At 39.3% G+C, this 23,828-nt stretch overlaps 1 protein-coding gene across 1 annotated transcript; it reads right to left on the reverse strand.

Moving 5' to 3' along the window:
* Positions 1–58: 58 nt before the first annotated feature.
* Positions 59–23,302, reverse strand: LOC124151175 (sodium- and chloride-dependent creatine transporter 1-like). Its single transcript, XM_048382995.1, has 7 exons — positions 23,193–23,302; positions 5,866–6,093; positions 5,413–5,544; positions 3,840–4,119; positions 2,305–2,437; positions 1,968–2,102; positions 59–139 (listed from the first exon to the last, which is right to left on the reverse strand). Exons 1-7 carry the CDS (start codon positions 23,248–23,250, stop codon positions 59–61), a joined length of 1,047 nt encoding a protein of 348 aa, XP_048238952.1. The 5' UTR covers positions 23,251–23,302.
* Positions 23,303–23,828: the final 526 nt, after the last annotated feature.

A 23,828-nucleotide genomic window follows, 5' to 3' on the forward strand; every position in this document is an offset into this window, starting at 1 on the left:
ATCCTTCTTTCAGATTTGTTTCAGATCGTTTTGACTCCTTTCCCTTCCGCCAAATCTGTCACATCGCAGACTTGAAGTACCCTGCACTCTTCTGAACACATTTCACGTCTTTGGTGCCACTGATGTGATCTGTTAACACCTGGTGTCATCACTATTTGATAGTGATTCATAAAAACATCCTATTTATATAGGCTAAATTGTACAGTGGGGTTTCTGTTGTTTATGATTCTGTAAAGAGTTTTGTCGATTTTATTTACATATAAGTATGAACATACACTATCTATAAAGTCAGAATCGGAATATCTTGTTGAATGCAAAACGTCAACTCCAGAGAACACTGTCTTGATTATCTGGGGAAACAGATTCCATTGTGCACAAAAGGCAAAATAGTGATGAACATTATATGAATAGATAACTGAAAATCAATGATGAGACCATGTTTTTGCAAAAAAAGGGAGTTTAAACATGTCCTATTCTACCTGTATGTACCTTGGTGTGCAGGGCATGCTCACCGATTCGTGAACACCTGATATCGTCACTGTTTGATTGTAATTAATAAACACATGACATAGAGTAAATCGTAGAATGGACTTTACTTCCACGAATTTTTGCTCGGATTAGCAAAATCAAAACAAGGGAATTTGGTCAAGAAACTTTACTTAGCCGTCAGGTATATCGATGATCTGATATCGTTAAATAATAGCCAATTCCCTTCCACAGATTCACCCACCTGAACTAGAAATAAAGGTGATAGTTGAAACTGCCTCATCTGTTTTATATTTAGATGTATGCATAAAGAGTATAGAGTGACAAAACACTCTCCAGGAGACAATGACAGGAGAGGATGACTTCATGTGGTTTTCAGTGCTGTTTTGCCTTTTATGCACAATGGAATCTGTTTTGGTGGACAGTCAAGACTGGCTGTTTTCTTGCATTGACGTTTTATATTCATCATTCTAAAAGTCAACTTTCCCTAATTTCGTCAAATCAATTTGGCAGGGATATCTTATGAACATGGAGAGGGTTTTGTCGCTTGTATTTACATACATGCCATTTTGAACATGCAAATACCTACAACGCAAGAATTGTACATTGTTTTCAAGACAACGATAGCACTAAACATATGGTCCAGAGAAGATGTTGAATAATAAAGGCCTGGGAATGGGCATGGTGTACACATATTAATCTTGCTAACGTTATGTAAATTGAATGATTGGGTATCTTCCTCTGAAGATAGGAGCTCATGTCTCCACAATCATGACTCACTTGAGACACGGCTCGTGGAACTTGTTGTAGCTGGAAGCCATGCCAATAGTCCCCCAGCCTAGCCCCAGAGAATACATCACTTGTAGAAACGCCTCAAGCCACACCTTGCCATAATAATAATAATAATGATAATAATAATAATAATGATAACTGATCAATCATATCCTTTGACTTACTCTGCTGTCTTCAATGTTAGAAGCTTAACATAGTGTGAATAAATGAATGAGAATAATATATGATGGCATAAAAACTCAAATGAAAATTTGTTTATGTCTTAGTCGGCGATTTTCCAGCAAAAACAAGGCGGTTTATATACAATCAATCATGGACCTGACAAACAATTGGTTGATAGTGTGAGCAACGTTACCGATCCGAACGTCGACCATGTCAAAGATGCATGCTCTCACAAACAGGGTGCTGTAAAAAGCAGGATGATTATTCTACAAAAACTACCCTCGGGATTCTACTACAAACATATTCCCCCTCGATTCTATCACAAAGCTCTTGTCCCACATTTCTATTACAAAGCTCTAGGCCCCGGGATTCTATTACAAAGAGCTACCCCAAGGTTTGCAATACAAAGTTCTACCCCAAGGAAGCAACGACAAAGACCTTCCCCCCAAGATCTTACATAAAGCTTTACGTCCAGGATTTCTACTAGAAAGCTCTGTCCATGGGAATCTCTTACAGCAGCCACGCACCTGCACGTCCAGTAGTTTCCGGAAGTCCGGTGTGACGTAGTATAACAGGCCAGACCCAGCTCCCGGTTGCATCACCGTGCTGATGAAGATGATGATCAGGAGAACATACGGCAATCCTGCCGTCACGTACACAGCCTGCAGAAAATAACAGTTAACAAAAATCTGATGTTTAGAACATAAGTCATAACAAGCATTAGATTTTGCTTTTCTCGTGTAGTTGGAAAATATTATTGCAAATGCACCCTGATCTATTGACGATGACAAGTATGCATCGAGCTTGTCCCTCTTCAGCATTTTCTGCATCATTATTATTCATAACATTTTAACACGTTTTTACCTTGCCCACTGACTTGACCCCACGAATCATACACAGAAATATGATGACGTAGGAAGCAAAGAGACAAGCTACTATGTGGCCCTGGACAGAGCCGACCTCCTCTAAACCACGGGACACACTCAGCACGTTGTACCTGCAAGAACAGTAGGAACAGCAAGACTAACATGAACACCTAGGATCACCGTTTGAGCTTGACAGATCAACACATGCTCCCATGGGGATTCCAGGTCCCCAGCAGCCTATGCTGGCGGTAAGATGTCACTGGATAGGTCATGCCTCGATAGGCCTGAGCACAATCATCGGTCACAAAATCTAGCAGTCGCTCAGACTCACTCCTGGCTAAAATGCTGACTCATCTTCTGCTAAAATGGCATTTTCAGGGTGGTTCTGTTGGCCTGTTTGCCGAAGTTTAGATATGCGTTCCAAGAGAGTGCCTTTTTCAAAGCGCTTTTGTCGTCATTGTAGAATGGAAATAAAAATATTACAGGTATCTAATTTCGTTGCACAACCTAAAATGTAAAACAACACAGTAGGCTTATCTCCTATTTGAGCGTTATTATGATTAATAGAAAGCATAATACATGATTGTAATTTTACATTTTTGTTTCACACTGCAGTCAACGAATTCGCATCCCTATCACGGCGACCCGTAAATCATCAAGGTTGGGCCCGAGGAATTCGATCTCAAATTTTAAATAAATGCAGTTAATATACAAAATTTATAAATATTCAAACAACTCAATTAGTACTAATTGGGCCTTGGCACATATACAGCGTATCAAAGGTTTTTATGTAAAAGTGTGTAAAAACATGAACAAAACAGACTATTGTGAAACTGAGCACAACCAGGTGTTAGAAGATCAAGGTGAATGTCAATGACCTATGACACCTTGACGACAGGTGAAAACAGGTGCTTGAAACCAACGTGCATGTGATTTGTCAGTGGTTAGTGATTTGTGAGTGGCATTGTGGGATAGTGAATCATCGTCAAAATATCAGAACGTAAAAGTAACATATTCCCTTCTCAAACAACAACTTACATGTCATTATTATTATGTACATAAACATAGCTGTTATTTTTATTGTTGTTTTGATTGCTAATTTGCATAATGCCTATAGCCTGTTTCTGCCATGTCAATTTGGACTTAGTTTTATTTTTGAATGTTGAAAGTGCCTACAAATTACCTCCTGTAAAGTACATTTTGTTTTGAGCACTGAGATAAAACTAGCAAATCCAGACTAGTACTTTTCCAGTTGTTTTGTTATTTCGCAGTTACATCTACGTAATGCTTTGTGTCGATTATTAAATCCAGCAAAACAGGTTTTTTTCATTTCCATGAGTACTTTAGGTTTGTCAGCACCATACCCGTGCTCGTGGATTTCACCGAAGTGGTAAACGTCTGAGACCCTGCATCACTTCGGGCTTTCCTTCCATATTAAGCCGACACGCCGTGATATAACTGGAATAATGTTAAAAGTGGCGTTAAATCATACTCACTCACCCACTCTAACTGTGTCCCCAGGGATAAACTTACTGCCAAAATTCCTCGGCCGCTGTGTGAGCTAGAGTGACATTTTCCCAACGCTGTTTGACAGTAGCAGTCATGTTATCATCCAGAGTTGTCGAAGTGATGTTGATGTAGGTGGCGTTCCTCAAGTCTTCCACACACAGGTCGGTGTTCCAGCTGTTGCCACAAGTTGTCCAGGGTAGGACGCTGGAGCAGGACTTCACCATGTAGTAGATGGGCCAGGCCAGGAGGATGTTGTAGGAAGAGATGCAGATAACATGCATCACCAAGGCACCAACACCAACTCCTGTTTGAATGACAAATGGTTCAGAAGAACTTGACTGAGCTTTAGGCAAAATGTATGTATATTTTCTTGGAGGCAATAAACACAACAGTCAGCCAAATTGTATTTGTCACACTTTTATTATGTGGCGTAGAGTGGGGTATTCATTTAAGAAGACGGTGTGGCATGAACAGGTCATGGTGACAGACCCCTTAGCCTCGTATGCAATAGAGTCTGAACGGTCCATTCATATTATTGTCATTGCTATTTTGCCTTTTACACCAAATGGAATATGTTTCAGGGTATAATTGTGACTGCATGTTCTCTGGCGTTGACGTCTTATATTTATGACCAAAAAGATGTATAATGCAATTCCCTATTTTGACTTTTTTGTTTCGCACTTTTTGCATCTTTCATCCCAGGGCGAAAAAGAACGTGGAATATAACTTAAATATACTCAGAAGCATTAAAACGTTAATGCCTTGTTACAATACTTCACACATTTAGCATTTAGCGGTACAAACATTAAGTTAAGAATTTCATTTTGGAACACGATGCATCTTGTAATGAACGTGAAATCACTGATTTCTTTGGACCGCCTCCGTGGTCTAGTGGTAGAGCGTCCGCCCGGAGAGCGGAAGGTCCGGGGTTGGACCCCGACCGCGTCATACCAAAAAACCGTTAAAAGATGGTACTTGTTGTTACCCTGTCTGGCGCTCGGCATTGAGGGGCTAAAACAAGGACTGGTCGGCTCGGAGTCAGTATACTGTGTCTGAGTGGGGTATTCATGTTAAACTGAGGCATGGTATCTCAGTGAGCTAGCACTATAAATCGGCATCAGTCCGGACTAGTACAAACAGCCACACAAACACACACACGTACATGCACGTCGCTATATAAGTGCAATAATCTTGGACGCGACGTTAAACCTCATTTCACCTCACCTCACCTGATTTCTTTGATTGTGGACAAGCTAGGGTCACCTTGATCCCTTAATGGTTGTTGCTCCTAATATCCACTGGCGGACAAAAGCTCTGTTTCCAACTACTGAAGGATATCGAATGAATGCTAGTTCCAAATGTGTCATGTATGGATTTACTGCTAATTTGCGAAATGAATAAGATCTCAAGAATATAACCAGATATGGTCTGCTTCGTATTGGAAAGGGTTACATTAGACTGCAAAGTGTCGTTAGGCTTTGTGTCTTTGAGACGCGCCTTTTTAAAATTCAGGAAGATATCTGGTTTGACCTCCCATGATTCCAGGTTTCGATTTTTTGGGGCAACGAATATGTCCCTGACATTACATTTCACCAACCTTTGAACATAGGACAGAAACTCCATACACGCGGAGTTGCCCTTCCCGAGAACTGAGACAGCGAAGCCTCCAGGAAGAACATTGGGAACCCAATGATTAGAAGGCAGAGTAGAAACGGCAGCAAGAAGGCACCTGTGGATTAGTTTAGTCACCAAATGTCTGCATCACAGCATCCACGATGTGAATGAAGGCACTTTTGTACATCGAAAGGAAGCTTAAATTGCGGATTGTTTTGTTATTGCGACAAGGCATTTCCAATGAAAGTGTGCATTCTTGATCATATACAAATATATGATGACGCATTATGGTCTAAAAACATGATCAACGATGTGTGCAGGGAACGCTATCAACAAAGTCCCAGTCTGACCAACCAATCTATCAAATCCACAAACTGCGCTTAATCACTGAAGGTGGAAAGTGAGCCAGTATTAATGTCTGTATTATTATATATACCTGCTCCATTTCTATTGCAGACGTACGGGAACCTCCACAGGTTACCGAATCCTACACAACACCCGACAAGGGAGAGGATGTACTCAAGACGTGAACTCCATGTAGCCCTCTGGTGGTGAGAGTCTCTGTAGCACAGGTCATCAGATTTGTCTCCACGTCTCTCTTCCTTAGTTCTCTCCTCCATTGGAACTCGAATGGAACTTGTATCCTCTGTTTTCATACTTCTCACTGTAAAACAGACTTTGCTCAATGTGTAAGTGAAAAATGTTTTAAATTAGAAAAAAGACTTTGAGTAATGAAACGATCAATTACAAACGACGATGAAATATGGCTGATTTGACCAAAATTAATAAAAAAAATAGGCCTAGAACTGGGGATGATATATAATCGTATATCGCAAGTTATAAGTACATTTCAACAATACTACCAAATCTGCATTAAAAAACAACTTTTTAAGAAATAATTTATTTATTTTGATGTAATCATTACTATTTAAAGGGCAATTTCACACGAAAATAAAACTATTTTGTTGAACTTTTTCATCATGAAAAGTATTTACCTAGTAGTTTTATAGCCCAGACAATATAAATATCACAAGTATATAATTTATTTTATTAATCAAATCGGTTCATATGTTTCACATTTACCAGAGTTCTATTTCAATAACAAACATACCATGGCTTATGCCCCTTGCAATATGACGTCATTGGTGCCAATTGATAAAGGAATGACGTCATAAAACTTTATTAGACCCGTTTCACGTGGTGTCAGTGCAGGTGTGTGATTCCAGCTGTTCAAAATACACCACTAAACACAATTACTCTAAAATTATTTTGTTTTCCAAAATCGCGACTGACAAGACAACAATGCATGGATAACGTACTGTAAGATTCGCGATGATGGTTGAAAGGGTCCGTTTCATAAATTGCGCTTATTCGTTCATTTGTGTTGCGAATATTGACATTGGCTGAGTTGCTGTCGTTTTTGAGAGATAATACCTGCTGGTTCTGAAACTGATCGGAAGCGGGTGTACGATCCTTATATGGAAACGGGCTAAAGGGACAACACTCTCATCAAGACCCTGACTGGGCTGTTTTTGTAAACAAACTCTGTAAAGTTGAAGTAACTCAGGTAAGTTTGCTGTATGGTTATTAAACAGATAAAATCTAACCATAGTAGTATTTAAGAAATGTGTTTTAGGAGGAATATGGTAATATTTGTTCATAGTTTCAGTTGATGAATATCCGCGATTGTGTCTCGTTCACATGTTCACCTCCTGCATGGTTATGTCGATACTCCGTGATCAGCTGATCATTGCAGTATACAGCTAATTCATGTTGGTGGAGTAAGTTGTGTGTTATGTAATTTCCATAGTTTTTTTTAGTTTTACAGCCATTCTCGTCTGGAATTGACACAAATCAACTCATATCGGTCATTAAAAAACTTCATAATGATACAGTAAAATAGATTATATAAACTCATTGATATCCTGGGGGATGGGGATGGCTCGTAATCTTTAAATAATCATGTAAAGTTATTATGCTTCAGACTGTTGAAGCAAAAAGCCACAAAAATACAGTGTTGCAACATGTTGTTTAATTTTATTATATTAAGGCTTATATTTTTTTTTAGGCGTATGATTTAAAAAAAGAAAAAAAAGAAAAAGAAAATATATATATATATATCTGTTTTTGCTGGTTTGTAGGTGACAAAATTTCATGTGTCTATACAAAATCCCAGCCCGCCCACCACCCTAGAATATCGAATTGTTGGTCCTTATATTTCATGTTTGATGCAATTTACAGACATTGATACATGAAATAAATCAAGTTATTATTTTTTTAATTTTGTGATGTTGAGAAATAGATGACAAAAGTGTCTATGTTTCTATGTTGTATCTTTCAAATATGTAATGTCGAAGCAAGTCATACCAGACACTGATGCCCAGAAAGTACAGGTACCCAAAAGAGTCTCGGTACGTCATGGTGTACAGTCACTGTCGAGTGTACGCCAGAAACATGGGACACCGTGCTTCACAGTATGAGGTACAAAATAATATTCTGACAATAAATAATCACACAATGTAAATACAATATGCAAAGAATTTCTGTATTGACCTATTTTGTATATCTATTATATTCTATATTGTAACATGAGTGTCTGTTGATGTAAAAATGTAATGTGGATGACATAAAAAGTATAGTGTAGATGACATGTAAAAGTTTAGCTCTTATACAATTAGTGCATTGTAAACTGATGACATGTGTATTCAGGCACACAGTGAGGCCGAAAGTAAGCACGACATGCCTTACTCAGCTGATGACTATTACCACCTACTTTTACAATTACTTAGTCAGTGTACATGTTATTTTGACAAATTTATAAAAAAAAGTTTTATTTTTCAGGTCCCTCAATGATGATATGGAAGAAAATATAAGCGACCAAACCCTTTCCATATTCATAAGAAATCTCTTTCAAAAACAGTCGATTGTACGATTCTGACAATATCATGAGCATGTGTTAATGAATCACTATCAAAGGTGAAAGTACAAGTATCCTGCCTCACTGGTGGCAGAAGAAATTCTTGGTGTTGAGATCCGTTTTCATTGTGCGCAAATTGTGTTTATTTTCATGCAGAGCTACAAGCCATAAAATGTGTGTGTGTGTGTGTGTGTGTGTGTGTGTGTGTGTGTGTGTGTGTGTGGTACAGGGCTTCTGACACCAAGAGAACTGTACTTTTGCAATAGTCAACCAATGCACAAACAAGTTGCCACTAAGCATTTAGCCAGTGCTTGTGCTATTTTCCCCCGGTCTTCGCCCTTGCCAACAACTCCCTCATCCAGCATTAGCCACCCTGTATTACAGAAGCTTATGAAAAGGAACATCGAAGGTTGATTGTTGTCAGAGACAATAAAACAAGATTTCAATGAAAAAGGTTTATATTAGTGAGCATAGAGAAAAACAGTGCATACATCAGATGGAAATCGTTCACGAATCACCTCGACAACACAAGATGGAAGAACTTGTTTCTGATTCTTCAACTATTTCTGCAAATCTGAAACGTGAACCTCTTGTTAATGAGGTGCAGATAGATTCTGAAATGAAAAACAAGTGTCATTTATTAGTCTCACAAAACAAAACATTACATAAATATCATTCCATTTAAATATGTATTTTTGATATTCAATCTGGAGGGATGAATATATGAGAAGCAACTTATATTGATAATATATGCATAAATTCTATACCATGTTAATAATTCAATAATAACAAAAACATTTTATAGTTTTCTATCATGTTGACATGGTGTGTTTATTACTATTGGTTTGAAAACTTCTTGAAATATTGTGGACATGTTTCAATATCGCTGATGTATTTAATACCGTTTTCAAGATCACATATAATCTTGTATATATTAATTATATGTTAGTACTTTAGATAGATGTATTCTGGTATAGTTAAATTTGTATATTAAGCTTGGTGGGTTGTTTTTAGATACTGTCAGGTAATACTATGGGAACAGGTTAGGTTCAGGGAAGCGTGACCGGGTACGGCTGATAGCTGGGGAGTTATTGGACTGACAACAGGGAGGTCAGGGGTAGCTTGGACTTTGGGGTCAGTTTAAATAGCGGGGCAGGGTAATAATTTGTACAGTCAGCCAGAATCAGTATGTTCATTTAGGGCATGGACTAACGTTGTGGGAGACTTCTACTCTGGTTGGCGTAATTTTTTTATATTTATTTGTTTCATATAGAATTGTATTTTAGAGGATAGAGTTTTAAGTTATGCATTGATTTCAAATGTAATTACATACATATACTACTCAAAAGAAGTTAAGGATCACCTGATTCTGTCATATTACAATAGTTAATCTCTCATGCCATGACAGATTAACATTACCAATATGAAAGAATCGGGTGATCCTTAACTTCTTTTGAGTAGTATATATTGATTGTAATAACGATAAGCCACTGTAAAAACAACAACAACCTAAAACAACCTATGATTAAAGTATAAAGAGTCCCACTCAGTAAAATGTAAATCCGAGTATTGATGCCTTGTTGTATGTATTTTAAGGTATTGACACATACCTAAGTGACGCCCCGTGAAGATTCCGGGGTAGAATAGGTCTTCAGCAGCCCTTGTTTGCCGTAAAAGGTGACTATGCTTGTCGTAAAAGGCGACTAACGGGATCGGGTGGTCAGGCTCTCTGACTTGGTTGATGCATGTCATCCATCCCAATTGTGTGGATCGATGCTCATGATGTCAATCACAGGATTGTTTGGTCCAGACTCGATTATTTACAGACCGCCGTCATATAGCTGGAATATCGCTGATTGCGGCGTTAAACAAAAAACAACCAACCAACCATCCCACCTAAGTGACTATAGTTATTATAGGCATAAAAGTACAGTAATTAACAACTAATTAAAGTAATTAACAATTCATTAGGACACCTACGTGATTGTATATAAAGGTCAAGAAGAGGAGTTGAAACCAGTAAGATGTAAACATAACACATTGATATATATATGTAGGAGACGGGCAGCTCTGATAGTTGAAGACTACGGGAGCATACTTGGCCACGAGTAACCAGGGGTGAGGGTAGGAGGTCGAGGGCTATACATTAATGAAAAACAAGTGGAACAGAGATGAGAGGGACGGAAACGTCAGGGTCTTGAGACATATATGGTATTGGGGGGAATAGTTCGAATTCCAAAAGGGTGAGAAGCTACATCATGGCAAGTCCGAATAAGGTGCTGGTTATTAGATAAGAGTGGGTTAGAATGATCTAGTGTAGGGGGGAAAGGTGGCTGACCAATGATAGATGGAAAAATGAGTAGAGCTGTGACGTAGGTGCCGGTTTAAAAAGGGGCAAAAGCCCCAAATAGAAGAACGGCTAAGAACGAAGAGAGAACGGCTAGACAACGGTTAGAGAGCGGCTAGGTAGCGGCTGCGGCTGGGGGAGACTACATCTGGACTGGTGCTCCGCTCTCAGCTTGTTGTCATGATCTTTCGAACCAGAAACCAAACCTAGGCACCAGCATTTTGATTGAGACTGAAGCTTTGCGGCCGAAGTCTCATAATTAAGTGACAATTAGAGTGGGTTGACCGGCAACACAAAGTTGGAATAAAAGCTGTTAAACGAAGATCACTCCTTGTGCTTGTTGGAGGAACTACGGTAATAGGTCCAAGGCCCTCGGGTACTGACATTGTACCTCTCGCTCATCCCAGACAGTCAGCACCAAAGAACGAGGGGATTACCGTAGTTCAGGTGAAGAGGTACACAATTGACACCTTTAATTAAAAACAATTTCCGGCGATTAACGTCTTTAAAATTACCTTGGATATAGTTGCTTATATTATATCGTAGTGTCCCGGAACAGGCCGGTTATCCTTAAAATCAAGTACGTAGGAGGAAAGACGAACCTCCGATAGTACTTAGGAGGAAAGACGAACCTCGGATAGTACGTAGGAGGAAAGACGAACCTCCGATAGTACGTAGAAGGAAAGACGAACCTCCGATAGTACGTAAGAGGAAAGACGAACCTCCGATAGTACGTAGGAGGAAAGACGAACCTCCGATAGTACGTAAGAGGAAAGACGAACCTCCGATAGTACGTAGAAGGAAAGACGAACCTCCGATAGTACGTACGTCGAAGGAAAGACGAACCTCCGATAGTACGTAGGAGGAAAGACGAACCTCGATAGTACGTAGGAGGAAAGACGAACCTCCGATAGTACGTAGGAGGAAAGACGAACCTCCGATAGTACGTAGGAGGAAAGACGAACCTCCGATAGTACGTAGGAGGACAGACGAACCTCGATAGTACGTAGGAGGAAAGACGAACCTCCGATAGTACGTAGGAGGAAAGACGAACCTCCGATAGTACGTACGTCGAAGGAAAGACGAACCTCCGATAGTACGTAGGAGGAAAGACGAACCTCGATAGTACGTAGGAGGAAAGACGAACCTCCGATAGTACGTAGGAGGAAAGACGAACCTCCGATAGTACGTAGGAGGAAAGACGAACCTCCGATAGTACGTAGGAGGAAAGACGAACCTCCGATAGTACGTAGAAGGAAAGACGAACCTCCGATAGTACGTAAGAGGAAAGACGAACCTCCGATAGTACGTACGTCGAAGGAAAGACGAACCTCCGATAGTACGTAGGAGGAAAGACGAACCTCCGATAGTACGTAAGAGGAAAGACGAACCTCCGATAGTACGTAGAAGGAAAGACGAACCTCCGATAGTACGTACGTCGAAGGAAAGACGAACCTCCGATAGTACGTAGGAGGAAAGACGAACCTCGATAGTACGTAGGAGGAAAGACGAACCTCCGATAGTACGTAGGAGGAAAGACGAACCTCCGATAGTACGTAGGAGGAAAGACGAACCTCCGATAGTACGTAGGAGGAAAGACGAACCTCCGATAGTACGTACGTCGAAGGAAAGACAAACCTCCGATAGTACGTAGGAGGAAAGACGAACCTCCGATAGTACGTAGGAGGAAAGACGAACCTCCGATAGTACGTAGGAGGAAAGACGAACCTCGATAGTACGTAGGAGGAAAGACGAACCTCCGATAGTACGTAGGAGGAAAGACGAACCTCCAACATTACGTAAGGAGAGAAGTTCTCAGACACTACGTAAGGAGAGAAGTATCTCCGTTGCAGTGGATATCATAGGATGAACACAGCCGTGGCATCCAAGTAACACAGGCACCCACTACTCCATGGGGAAAACATCGCCCGGGTGTGAAGATCACCATTCTCTATTACGAGGAAGTATCCTCTTGTGAACTGAACAATGACATAAGAAATTCTTGAGTTTATGCATACAGCTGATGGGAAAGTGACAGTAGAGTGGCTTTGTTGTTTTTTGTATACATGTACATCCATGATATTAATGTGTATTAGTTGTGTTATTATTAGAACATTTGAATTAGTGTTGTGTTAGTATTGTTAGTAGTAGGACATTCGTAACAGTAGTAGGATAGGATAAGTTAAGCTAGTTTAGTTAGTTGTGTTTGTAAATTTGGAATTAGTTTCATTTAAGTGTTGTTATTGGGGTTTAAAGTTAACTTAAGGGAGGGAATAAATCTTTATTAAAACTTAATTTGCGTTTTTGGTTGATTCAATACGTGACAAACCTCACAAGTTACATACGTTTACATAACTGTCTCGCAAATAAACATTTATGGTATTGGAGATTTATTTTACTTGTCAGATTTGTTTGTTTTGCATCATAGATCTTCAAATGCATAATAAAATAAATTGATGAAAGTAGATCATATTATATGTTTTCTAAACTTTATTTCAAGAGTTCATATGAAAAATGGCGGTCGGGTAGCCTAGTGGTTAAAGCGTTCGCTCGTCACGCCGAAGACCCGGGTTCCATTCCCAACATGGGTACAATATGTGAAGCCAATTTCTGGTGTCCCCCGCCGTGATATTGCTGGAATATTGCTAAAAGTGGCGTAAAACCCTACTCATTCACTCATATAAGAAATTAATTGCATATTTCATAAATCTGAACTTATTGAAGATGCAAAACCATTTTAGTCTGAAACCGTTTCAGATGATTGCTGAAGAGAACAATACCAAAGAATTATAATTATGATTTACCCATTCCTTGATGGTGGGTTTCTAAGGTAATTCCTTTAGGACATATACATCTGTTTCCACTTAGGGCCATAGTATTACATTCATAAAGCAAAGAATTTCATCAAAGATTTCAGGGCATATTTTCATATCAAATTTGATCTCTGGTTCGTCTCTTACTGGTCCAATGGTGTAAACGAACTCATTGCATTAGGCCTACATACTGTACTGGCTGGGGGAGACCTCAAGAAGGCCAAGGTGATTGGTGATCCAGCCGTAGCAGTCAGAGGTTCATGTATCAAGTTATTTATTTATTTAGTAATTAATTTTTATTTTTATTTTTTTTCTAAAATCATTATTTCACAATGAATACACATGTACTTAAATGTATCTCATAAGCCTTATAAGGCTGGATGTACAAGCTTTTGTTTTGAACACTTATGTCCCCTCTCCCCCCCCCCCCCCCCCCCCCCCCCCCCTCTCTCTCTCTCTAACCTGTAACTTTTTGTTTGCATCAGGATAACAATATAGTATTTGATATATTATATAAATTAATTAACATAATTGATCATAAGCACCACAATGGTTATATTATTTAGAAGTACATTTATAACAGAGTTATACTATGATATATGAAAGATAAAAACTATTAAAAACATCAAGCTAGTTGTTTTCATGGTTATGGGGTAGATCTGCATGTGATTGTTTCCAGTCAGTTAGGACAGAGTTTCAGGGGGTGACTGTTACAGATTTTTTACCCCAAAAGTCAGGTCAGGGGGTCCGAATTTCAAAAAGACAATTTTCAATTTCAAATATGTTTTATTAATTTTCAACAAGTATTAATCATAGTATCTTAAATAATTTATATGTTGTATTTTGTAATAACAAACATATTTTGATGATAGTGGTAGAGTTACATCCCTTTGTCCATAGCTTAATCTTATTTAATGAGACTTACTCCCCTTGTTCAGAGTGCGCGGTATACGCTTATTCGTGCATGAACAGGCATCGGGCTCGCTAGCCGAGCTCACCACGCTAACTCCCCCCCCCCCCCCCCCCCCCCTCCACCCCCCCACCCCCCCAAGATGTAACAGCGATTCTATTCATGTCCTGTTATGTAGCTACTGAGATTGTAAGATCACCGCATGTGTATCAAAGCATGTTGATCAAGGTTTAAATTTATTGTCTTTGTCCTCAGGGGCACATAAGAATTTTACATACTTTACTTCATCTTGTGTGGTCTTTTCCTTATAGATATTAATTTGCTATAGGTTTTTTGTTATACCACCAGTAAATTTATAATATTGATAGTGACAGTAAGTGAGCTTTTTGCAAAAAAATACATATATCGAGTCCACTCAATTATACAACACCCACTGTTTTCAATAATTAATTAGATTTTTAACATTTCCCTTGTTTTTAGTTTTGAAATATTTTTGTAAAAGGTCTGACCTAACGCCGGATTTTAACAGGATGGGACAGGATGAAGAGACCAATTGTAATAATGAGCATAGGCCTATAGGTAATTTAGGTATACTCACATTGAAGTGTTATTCTTACCACGGTGTCACTGGTGATTGTAGAGATGTCGAGTCGGGGTCGGGTGACACAACAGGTTATATAGTCTTCTCCTGTTTCCACTTCATGTTGATCGTTTCCACACCGCGAAACTGGCTCGTATCGGTTCATAAGCGCATGGTTTTACGATTTCTTGATGGGTCAAGGAAACTTCTTCGGAATCAGACCACGTATCGGATGCCATGTCGTCTCACCATGAACTGTACTGAATATATGAGACTAGACAGGGACCCAGTTATATTGGCACCAATTACGTCATAACATAAGGGGGATAACTCAGGGTTGTTCAGCTCTGAAAACGAAGGCATCATAACTGCATAACATTTTCACGCTTATGGTGAACCTCCTAATTTCACTGTGAGAAATATCAGTGTATATTTTCAAAAGTTGATTTAACTCATTCTAAAATTGTGTTTGTTTCAAATAAGAAGGAAGTGATTTTTGCGTGTACACTTCCCCTTTAATAGTGACACATAAACACATGTTTATGATACAGTCGTGAACGTACTAAGGACTCTTCCTTAAACAGAGATTTCTTATGAATATGTTTTTTGTTTGTTATTATTTTGTAGTTGACTCAGCATAACTGACACTTAGCATAACTGACACTTCCTACTGTCAATTGCGTGGATCGATGCTCATGATATCAATCAGTGGATTGTCTGGTCAAGACTCGATTATTTACAGACCTCCGTCACATAGCTGCAATATTAAACAACAAACCAACCAACCAACAAACTTCCTACTGAGCTTATTCTGAAAATCGGGGAATTCGGTCCACTAGCAGAAACATTGACCCAGTTCAAGTAAAATAGAACGGCGATATCATAAACATGAGTTTTGTCATCACTATCAGATCGTGATGATACCAGGGGTTCCATTCGTGACCAACTCGTGTTATTCCGGGACAAGCCGAATAGCGACTTGTGCCCCTCTCGTGGCCATTTTTGCAACCGGGTTCCGTCTTAGCGCAAACGGGCATACATAAAGCAATTGTCAACTCGTTGCGCAATGGTTCACATATATTTCCCTATATATCATTTATATTTCAGATGCAATTAAAAGCACATCAGGACATGCGAAATTATACAGTATGATTGAACACATTTAACTGTGTCTTGGGTATATTTTTAGATGCAAGACATATGTAAAAACAGAAATTATTTCTGAGGGATTCTTTGACGAAGAACTTGAAATCATACGCGCATTCTGATTGGTTTGTCGTATTTTCGCACATATCATTCATCGATAGGGGGACGAGTCTTCTTGCAGGTTACGGAAAGGGGCGAGTGGTGACGAATGCAGGGGTTCGTGAAAAGGGGAGCGTATCCTGTCGGGCCGGTGGCAAAAAGAAGAATATATGACAAAATGCATCACCATTAACACCATTTGTGCTTCCATGCTTACTGGTCTCTTTCATTATGCATAGGACGCGTAATTTGTGCTCAGGTATTGCGATGATCTAATATCGTTCCAATGCAGCCATGTGCTGTTTATCTGAAGGGATGCATGGTTAGCTCCCTTTTATGAAGGTCTTCTGTTTTAGCGGCAGGCAGTTAAGCCAAGCGTATTATCTCCCCATGTTCCGACATGTGGTCAAGCGAAGAACGCGCCCTTAGAACGTACAAGAAAACATTGATGCAAAGCATCAAAGTTCCCCGCCATATGTGATGCCTCAAAAATGCATAATTATGATATTACTGAAAGGCATGAAGGAGCATAATTATATTAACAACAAATAACACAACGCTGTTGTGGAAATCTTTTTAAATTTATTTTGAGTAATGGGCAATAGAGTTTATACAATTGCATAGGGTAGGTCTATTTAAAAGTAGTTTCTTGTTTAACGCCGCACTCAGCAGTATTCCAGCCATATGACGGCGGTCTGTAAATAATCCAGTCTGGACCAGATTATCCAGTGATTGGCACCAAGAGCATCGAACTATGCAACTGGAATATGATGTTATGCATCGACCAAATCGGCGAGCCTGACTACCCAATCCTGTTCGTCGCCTCTTACGGCAAGCATGGGTTGCTGAAGACCTATTCTAACCTGGGTCTTTATTTAAAAAGTAGATCGAAGGAAATGGAAGCAATTTCTGGCAAAAATGTAAACATGTGGAAATGGTATCAAAACTGCCAACAACATTGGCAGATGCACATACTCAAATAATAGATCACATTCTTTTTACATTTGGCATTTGGTTATAATAATGTAAACGAAAATACTAAGGGCTCCATATGGCAAAAAAGTCATACTAGATAAGGTCTTTTTGTCACAACCACAGATGCACATACTCAAAATATTATCACGTAGTTGGAGAACATTTCAATACCGTGACTGATCAATAACGGAGATTCCTCGTCTCTTGTATCACGTTTTTTGGTCAGTTTCTTTTTTGTATTTCTTTCTTTCAAAGAATAGTAATTGTGATCATGATGAGTTGAGTTACTTGGTTTTTTTCTATGTACTGTTTTTTTTATCCAGTGTCAGTAACTGTTGTGGAATGTGGTTTACTTGTAACAATGACTGGTTTGAGTTCATATGATGATGATTGATTGGTTTGTCGTTTAACGGTGCACTCAGCAATATTCCAGCTATATGACGGCGGTTGTAAATAATCGAGTCTGGACCAGACAATCCAGTGCTTATTATCATGAGCATCGATTCACGCAATTGGGATCGATGCCATGCATCAACCAAAGCCTGACTATCCGATCCCGTTTGTCGCCTCTTACGACAAGCATAGTCGCCTGATATACTGTTAAGATGTAACATAACAATTCATCCATACTACTAAACTGAAGTAAACCCGCTCCATTCGGATCAGTCTGACCCAAACCATTCCGCTGATGAGAGTCAAATAATGCATACGAATCAAAATCCGTAAAAATGGAGACATCATTAAAAGTTACCAAAAATGACGGGGATATCAATATTGATTGTTGAAATGATCCTATGAAATTTGCTTCAATATTTGGAACACCTGTGACGGAGCCATAAAACTGATCTGTTATGTAGACAATATCGCTTGAGGCAGTGGCTGCTGGGAGATGATTATGACCTAAATACCCCCCATAGCCTTCGGTGTTAACTATGTGACTGTAGAGAGCTGTGCCTTCATCCAACAGATTATCGAGGTCAGTGGAACACGGTACAGACGCAAATAGATTTGAGTCATGGGGCGCAAAATATATGAGTGACCAGAGCTACGGCTTGTACATTGAATTCCATTAAACGGTTGAAAAATACTACAGCCTTGATGCAAATTCGCCGACACACTACTCCGATTTTGCTTTGACTTTGCTACCAAACGTGTCACATGTGGCTGTGTGCGGTGCACTGATTAAAAAAAAACACGGGGGACTGGGTTAATTCAAAATTCGGAATATAACTATTCCAAATATTTCCAGTGAACATAAGCATCCAAACAATCAAAAGTGTGGTATGTCGAATGTGGATTTCAGCCATATTACATTTAAATTGAGATGTCGTCGTTGTTCATGAATAGGCATATTCAGAACATACTTTATAGTATATGCTGTTATTTACGATCTCCGGAGTACAGTTCTTCTTTTGTATACACCGTGAAAATCAGAAAATTAGTCCTTGAGGAAAAAAGGACATCGGATTACACATGAATGGTTTAATAATGTCAGCTAATGACCAGAAACGGTCGGATGTATCAATTAACTACATAAAGACGATTTTGAAGCATCTCTTATTGCTGGAAAAGAATAGCATCAAAATTCCACGCACATGATTTGTATGTTTTGTTTCCGTAAATGCGTGGCTTGAAATTTCAAATAAACCAACATGTCGACATACATGCTACAAAATTAACGTTTCCCGTATACTTCCCCGCCTTCAGGGCGGGGAAGAATAAAATACAGTTTCTCTCAAATTATGTAGCACGCACTGTGTTGTAAGTACATTGTAAGCTTTAATTCTACCTCTTAGAATCCATTATGATGTATATTTGTCAGTGACAATGTGTCAGTTGGTTATATAGACACTGAATTTATGAGTATCAGTATACATTTCACTTCGGCTTGCCAGAGGCCCTGTTAGGGTTAGACTAATGCTGATTGTTTCTCAGCTGAACATGTAGCGATTCTCACTCTGATTTTGCTAGGTACTGCTGTATGACTAGTCATTTGTTAACATGTATAAACAATATATACGTCCGAAGGTTTTGCAGGTTTGATTATATGGAGTATATAAGCCCATCACTCGATATCAGTCGTTGGTGGCTATTAGTAAATTGCTGCGCAGTTAGTTGTAATTGCAATATATTGAGAGAAAATATGTAGTTACACCTTTTACTTTGTAATGGCGTACTAGTTCAGTGTGTGCAGGACTTAACTGTACCACACACTCCTTTCTTTTTCCAGCTTTTACCACATACTGGCTCATCAATAAACAAGCCTGGTCAGTTATACTAGATGTTGTGGTTGACTTCTTACAAGCAATCAGGAAACAGAATAATCTAATTACCTTCCACTGATTTACCCCCACCAGATCTGGGAATGAAAGAGACCAGTGAAACCGCTTTTCATCTGTTTCATATTTAATTATATGCATAAAGATTAAGTGTGATAAAAAATGGCCAAATGGCCAAATGCTCATATGACTCTTGCTCGACAATTGTTTGTTCAGGGTTACAACATGCAAGGCATCATGAAGGCTTTCATAAGGTCTTTTTGTAGACATGTGGAGCACATTTCCAAATTGGACCCAAATGATGTCCGATTACCTCAATTGGCTCATCATATATTCCCAGTTTTTTTTCAGATGAACACTTGACCTGCCATTGCATGTGTTTGTGACAGGTGCCACCGGAGGGGAAGGATACAATCACCTTTTCGCGAAAACCTGGTGTCATCACTACTGCTTTTAGCAGATTTTTATTATGACTATGGTAAAGGTTTTGTCAGTTTTATTTGTTACAGATCGTGCTCCTGAAAACAGTGAAAGAAATATTTCTTATTTGTAACATGAGCTTTGTCGCCTTGTACTTTTGTAATATCAAGTGTATTCATCAGTTACAATTACCTGAAATATAAATAAAGGAGACCAATGAGACCGCCTCATCTGTTTCATATATAGATCTCTCTTGTATGACAAGAGGGATGACTTTCCAATAGTCCCTTTGTGTCGAGCAATATTCCTGCAGCTCCAATCTTTGGTATATACACAGGTTTTGAGGTACAATCGTGCATGCTCTTTCTACCAAGATTTCAAAGAGCGCCACACGACTCTTGCTAAAAAGTTGTTGCTTTATGCAGAGATTTCTGTTGGACATGAAAGGGTTTTGTCCTTTATTTTATCAAGGTTACGACAATAGAGGCCTCAGTAAAGCTTTCAAAAACTTTTATGATAGAACATTTCCATATTTGACGTATCAGTGATGAAAATGGTGTCCGATTGTCTATTTTGCCTTCAACCAAATGTTCCCGTCTTTTCTGCAGGTGTACCATCAACTTGCCTTTGTTTGTTATTAAACGCCACACTCGGCAACATTCAATCAGGGGGATGGCAGTCTGTAAGTTATCGACCCAGGATCAGACAATACAGTGATTTACATCATGGGCTTCCATCCATGACGATATGAAGACCAGGCCTGACCACTCGATCCATTTAGTCCCCTCTGACGTCAAGTATAGCCGCCTCTTACGTCAAGTATAGCCGCCTCTTACGTCAAAAGTATATTCGCCTCTTGCGTTAAGTATAGCCGCCTCTTACGTCAAGTATAGCCGCCTCTTACGTCAAGTATAGTCGCCTCTTACGTCAAGTATAGCCGCCTCTTACGTCAAGTATAGCCGCCTCTTACGTCAAGCATAGTCGCCTCTTACGTCACGTATAGTCGCCTCTTACGTCACGTATAGTCGCCTCTTACGTCAAGCGTAGTCGCCTCTTAAGTCAAATATAGTCGCCTCTAACGCCAAGTATCGGTTGCTGGGGACGTATTGTCGTACCCGAAATTCCCACTGTTTTAGTGCATGGTCATTTATGGTTCGGGTGGAATACTTAAATATTTCGTGAACGTGTATAGCACGAATGTCAGGTAAGTGAAGCAATCTTGCAAAATTCAATCCTTTATTCAGACAATGAAACATATATGTTAAAACGACACTCTGAATTTGGTCCGTTCAATTGTTAAATGAAACATGATATGCATAAATACACATTTCAGCTTAATACTTATGCATTGATTAGAAAATGCCTCTTCATAAATGATATTTTTGTACAGATGGTTATATATATTCATACCAGAGGATGTAATGTCATAACGCCGTTTGCACAATTTATTAGGTCAGCGTTAGAGATTCATCGATCTCAACTGTCAGTCGAAACAGGTTGCAATGGGTGTAAAAGGCAAACTAATGATACAAATAATATGAATGAAGCAAAATCAGTGATGACACCAGGTGTTCGAGAAAAGGGCAATCATATCCTGCTTCACTGGAAGCACCCGCCCTCACACACGTTTCATAAAAAATGACAGTATTGTAGCACCCAGCATTATTCCTGCCACACGACGGCGGCCTGTAAACAATGGAGTGTGGACCAGACAATCCAGTCATCAAATAAAGCGACAAAACCCTTTCCATATCCAATTAAAATCTCTGCATAAAGGAGAGTCAGTTGTAAATTTCCAACTGTATCATGAGCATGTGTTTATGAATCACTATCAAATAGTAATGATACCAGGTGTTCGCGAAAAGGTAAGCTCATCCTGCCCCACCGATGGCACCCGTCACAAAAACATACAAAGGCAAGCCCATTTCACTTAATTGTCTTTTACATGAGAAAAACATATGTGGCTGAAGCAAGGAGTCATTAATATGCAGTATATTTTCAGCTAAATACACTCTAAATGAGACCTCCCTTGATGAATGCCCGTCACATGTGCACACAGGGATATTGTTACCATAGTCCGAACTTTGTTATTACATCCAACCCAATCACTACACCCTCGCTGTACGTCACTGGCTTCTCTCAATGACTTCTCATCATGCAGTTATATTTGTACATTACTCCTACCTCGTGACTATCAGCATGTTTATATATATACTCAACAGTCTCACTGTATTCACCTGGATGAGGGTAAAGAAGTACCTCTGAAACACCGTAACAAAGAATAAAGAAGTCTTTATCCATTAAAGAGTGTCGTCTAAGTTGAAGAGCGGTACATTTTCCAGTTGGCTGCAGTTCTGGCTCAGATTTGAACGAGTGAGTGAGTGAGTTGGGTTTAACGCCGCTTTTAACAGTATTCCAGTTATATCATGGCGTGTCAGCTCAATGTGGGAGGAAAGCCCGAAGTCATGCAGGTCTCACACGTTTACCACTTCGGTGAAACCCACGAGCACGGGTATGGTGCTGACAAATCTAGAAACATGATTCGAAGCCACAATCATAGATTTCTGGCGTGCCACATGGACGCAACTCTGCACAGCGAATCGCGGCGATTTAGACGACTGGGCAACACGTGCCCCCACTCAGATTTGTCACGATGTATGAAAAGTAACATCATGTTATATACTACATTAATGGATGTGCCCACTGCAAAATAAATCAAATAAAGCGACAAAACCCGTTCCATGGCCAGTCGAAATCTCTGCATAAAGCAACAACTTTTTAGCAAGAGTCGTATGAGGCTCTTTGAAATATTGGTAGAAAGAGCATGCAGGATTATATCTCAAACCAGAGAGTACACTTAATGCAGGAACATACGCCTGATAATCCCTCAACCGCATTCGCACCAACATATTTGAGCGAAGACATTTAATCTTTCAATCTAATAGCACGAGAAACTTCACGAAAATACACACATGATACGCCTACATTAATAGTATAAATATATATAATTATATAACTTCTATGTCTCAATATTTAAATAATTCATGATGAAATATTATTCCCTACTTAATTAACGTAATAGTCAAATCCAGTAATGCCATGAATTATAAACTTAAGAATAGAATCTGTCAGATAGATGATTCTTCAATATTCCAAATATATACATGTACCCTTGAACACTATATACACGTGTGTTTACCCTATTGATTAAAGTTGGGTATAAATAAACGAAAATTTGGTTATTCTGACATACACATGTGTGGTGGGTTGGTATTACCGTTTGAGGAGATCGGTCCGTTTGCTTTTCGTTTTGACTCCCCCTTAATGTCAGGCATTTACCTCCCCGATGATCCACAGTTCGCTCGTCAATAGGATTTTAGTCCAGTCTTTCCATAGGAACTGCGAATCAGATTATTTGTCGATTTGGTTGACGCCATGTTGAACGGTAAATCAAACTTTGTCTGACGAATGACCACGTGACGAAAAGTATGAATATTCATTACGTGACGTAACAGAAGACTGCACTGTCAGTTTTCGACAATGTCGATCTAGCCAGTTTGTGTCATCCTGTACCTGATCATCATGATCGTGCACACCAACATTCAATATTCATCACATCTGTGCGTTATTCATGGAATATCATGTGCTTTAAATTTCCTATAAACCTTTTTCCATGTAAAGGTAATGTAATCTGTCGTCACATAACGTAATGAATATTCAAACTCTACGGGAGCGATAGGGTAGCCTAGTGGTTAGTGCGTTCGCTCGTTATGACGATTCCCAACATGGGTGCATCCATTTCTGGTGTCTCCGCTTGATATAACTGGAACATTGCTAAAAGCGGTGTAAAGCCACACTCACTCACCGATACTCTAGGTCACACATCACACAAATGTTTGACTTACCTTTGAAA

The sequence above is a fragment of the Haliotis rufescens genome, unplaced genomic scaffold, assembly GCF_023055435.1.
Source record: "Haliotis rufescens isolate VD_foot unplaced genomic scaffold, xgHalRufe1.0.p SCAF_43, whole genome shotgun sequence".
Lineage (NCBI taxonomy): Eukaryota > Metazoa > Mollusca > Gastropoda > Lepetellida > Haliotidae > Haliotis > Haliotis rufescens.

What these genes read in the sequence shown, in the direction of transcription:
- LOC124151175 (XM_048382995.1), bottom strand. Translation starts at nt 23,250, where the DNA reads ATGCCTGACATTAAGGGGGAGTCAAAACGAAAAGCAAACGGACCGATC. An exon ending in CTGCAATAGAAATGGAGCAG is followed by an intron (nt 5,545 to 5,865) that starts GTATATATAATA and finishes ACTAATCCACAG; the next exon opens with GTGCCTTCTTGCTGCCGTTT. An exon ending in TTTCTGTCCTATGTTCAAAG is followed by an intron (nt 4,120 to 5,412) that starts GTTGGTGAAATG and finishes TCATTCAAACAG; the next exon opens with GAGTTGGTGTTGGTGCCTTG.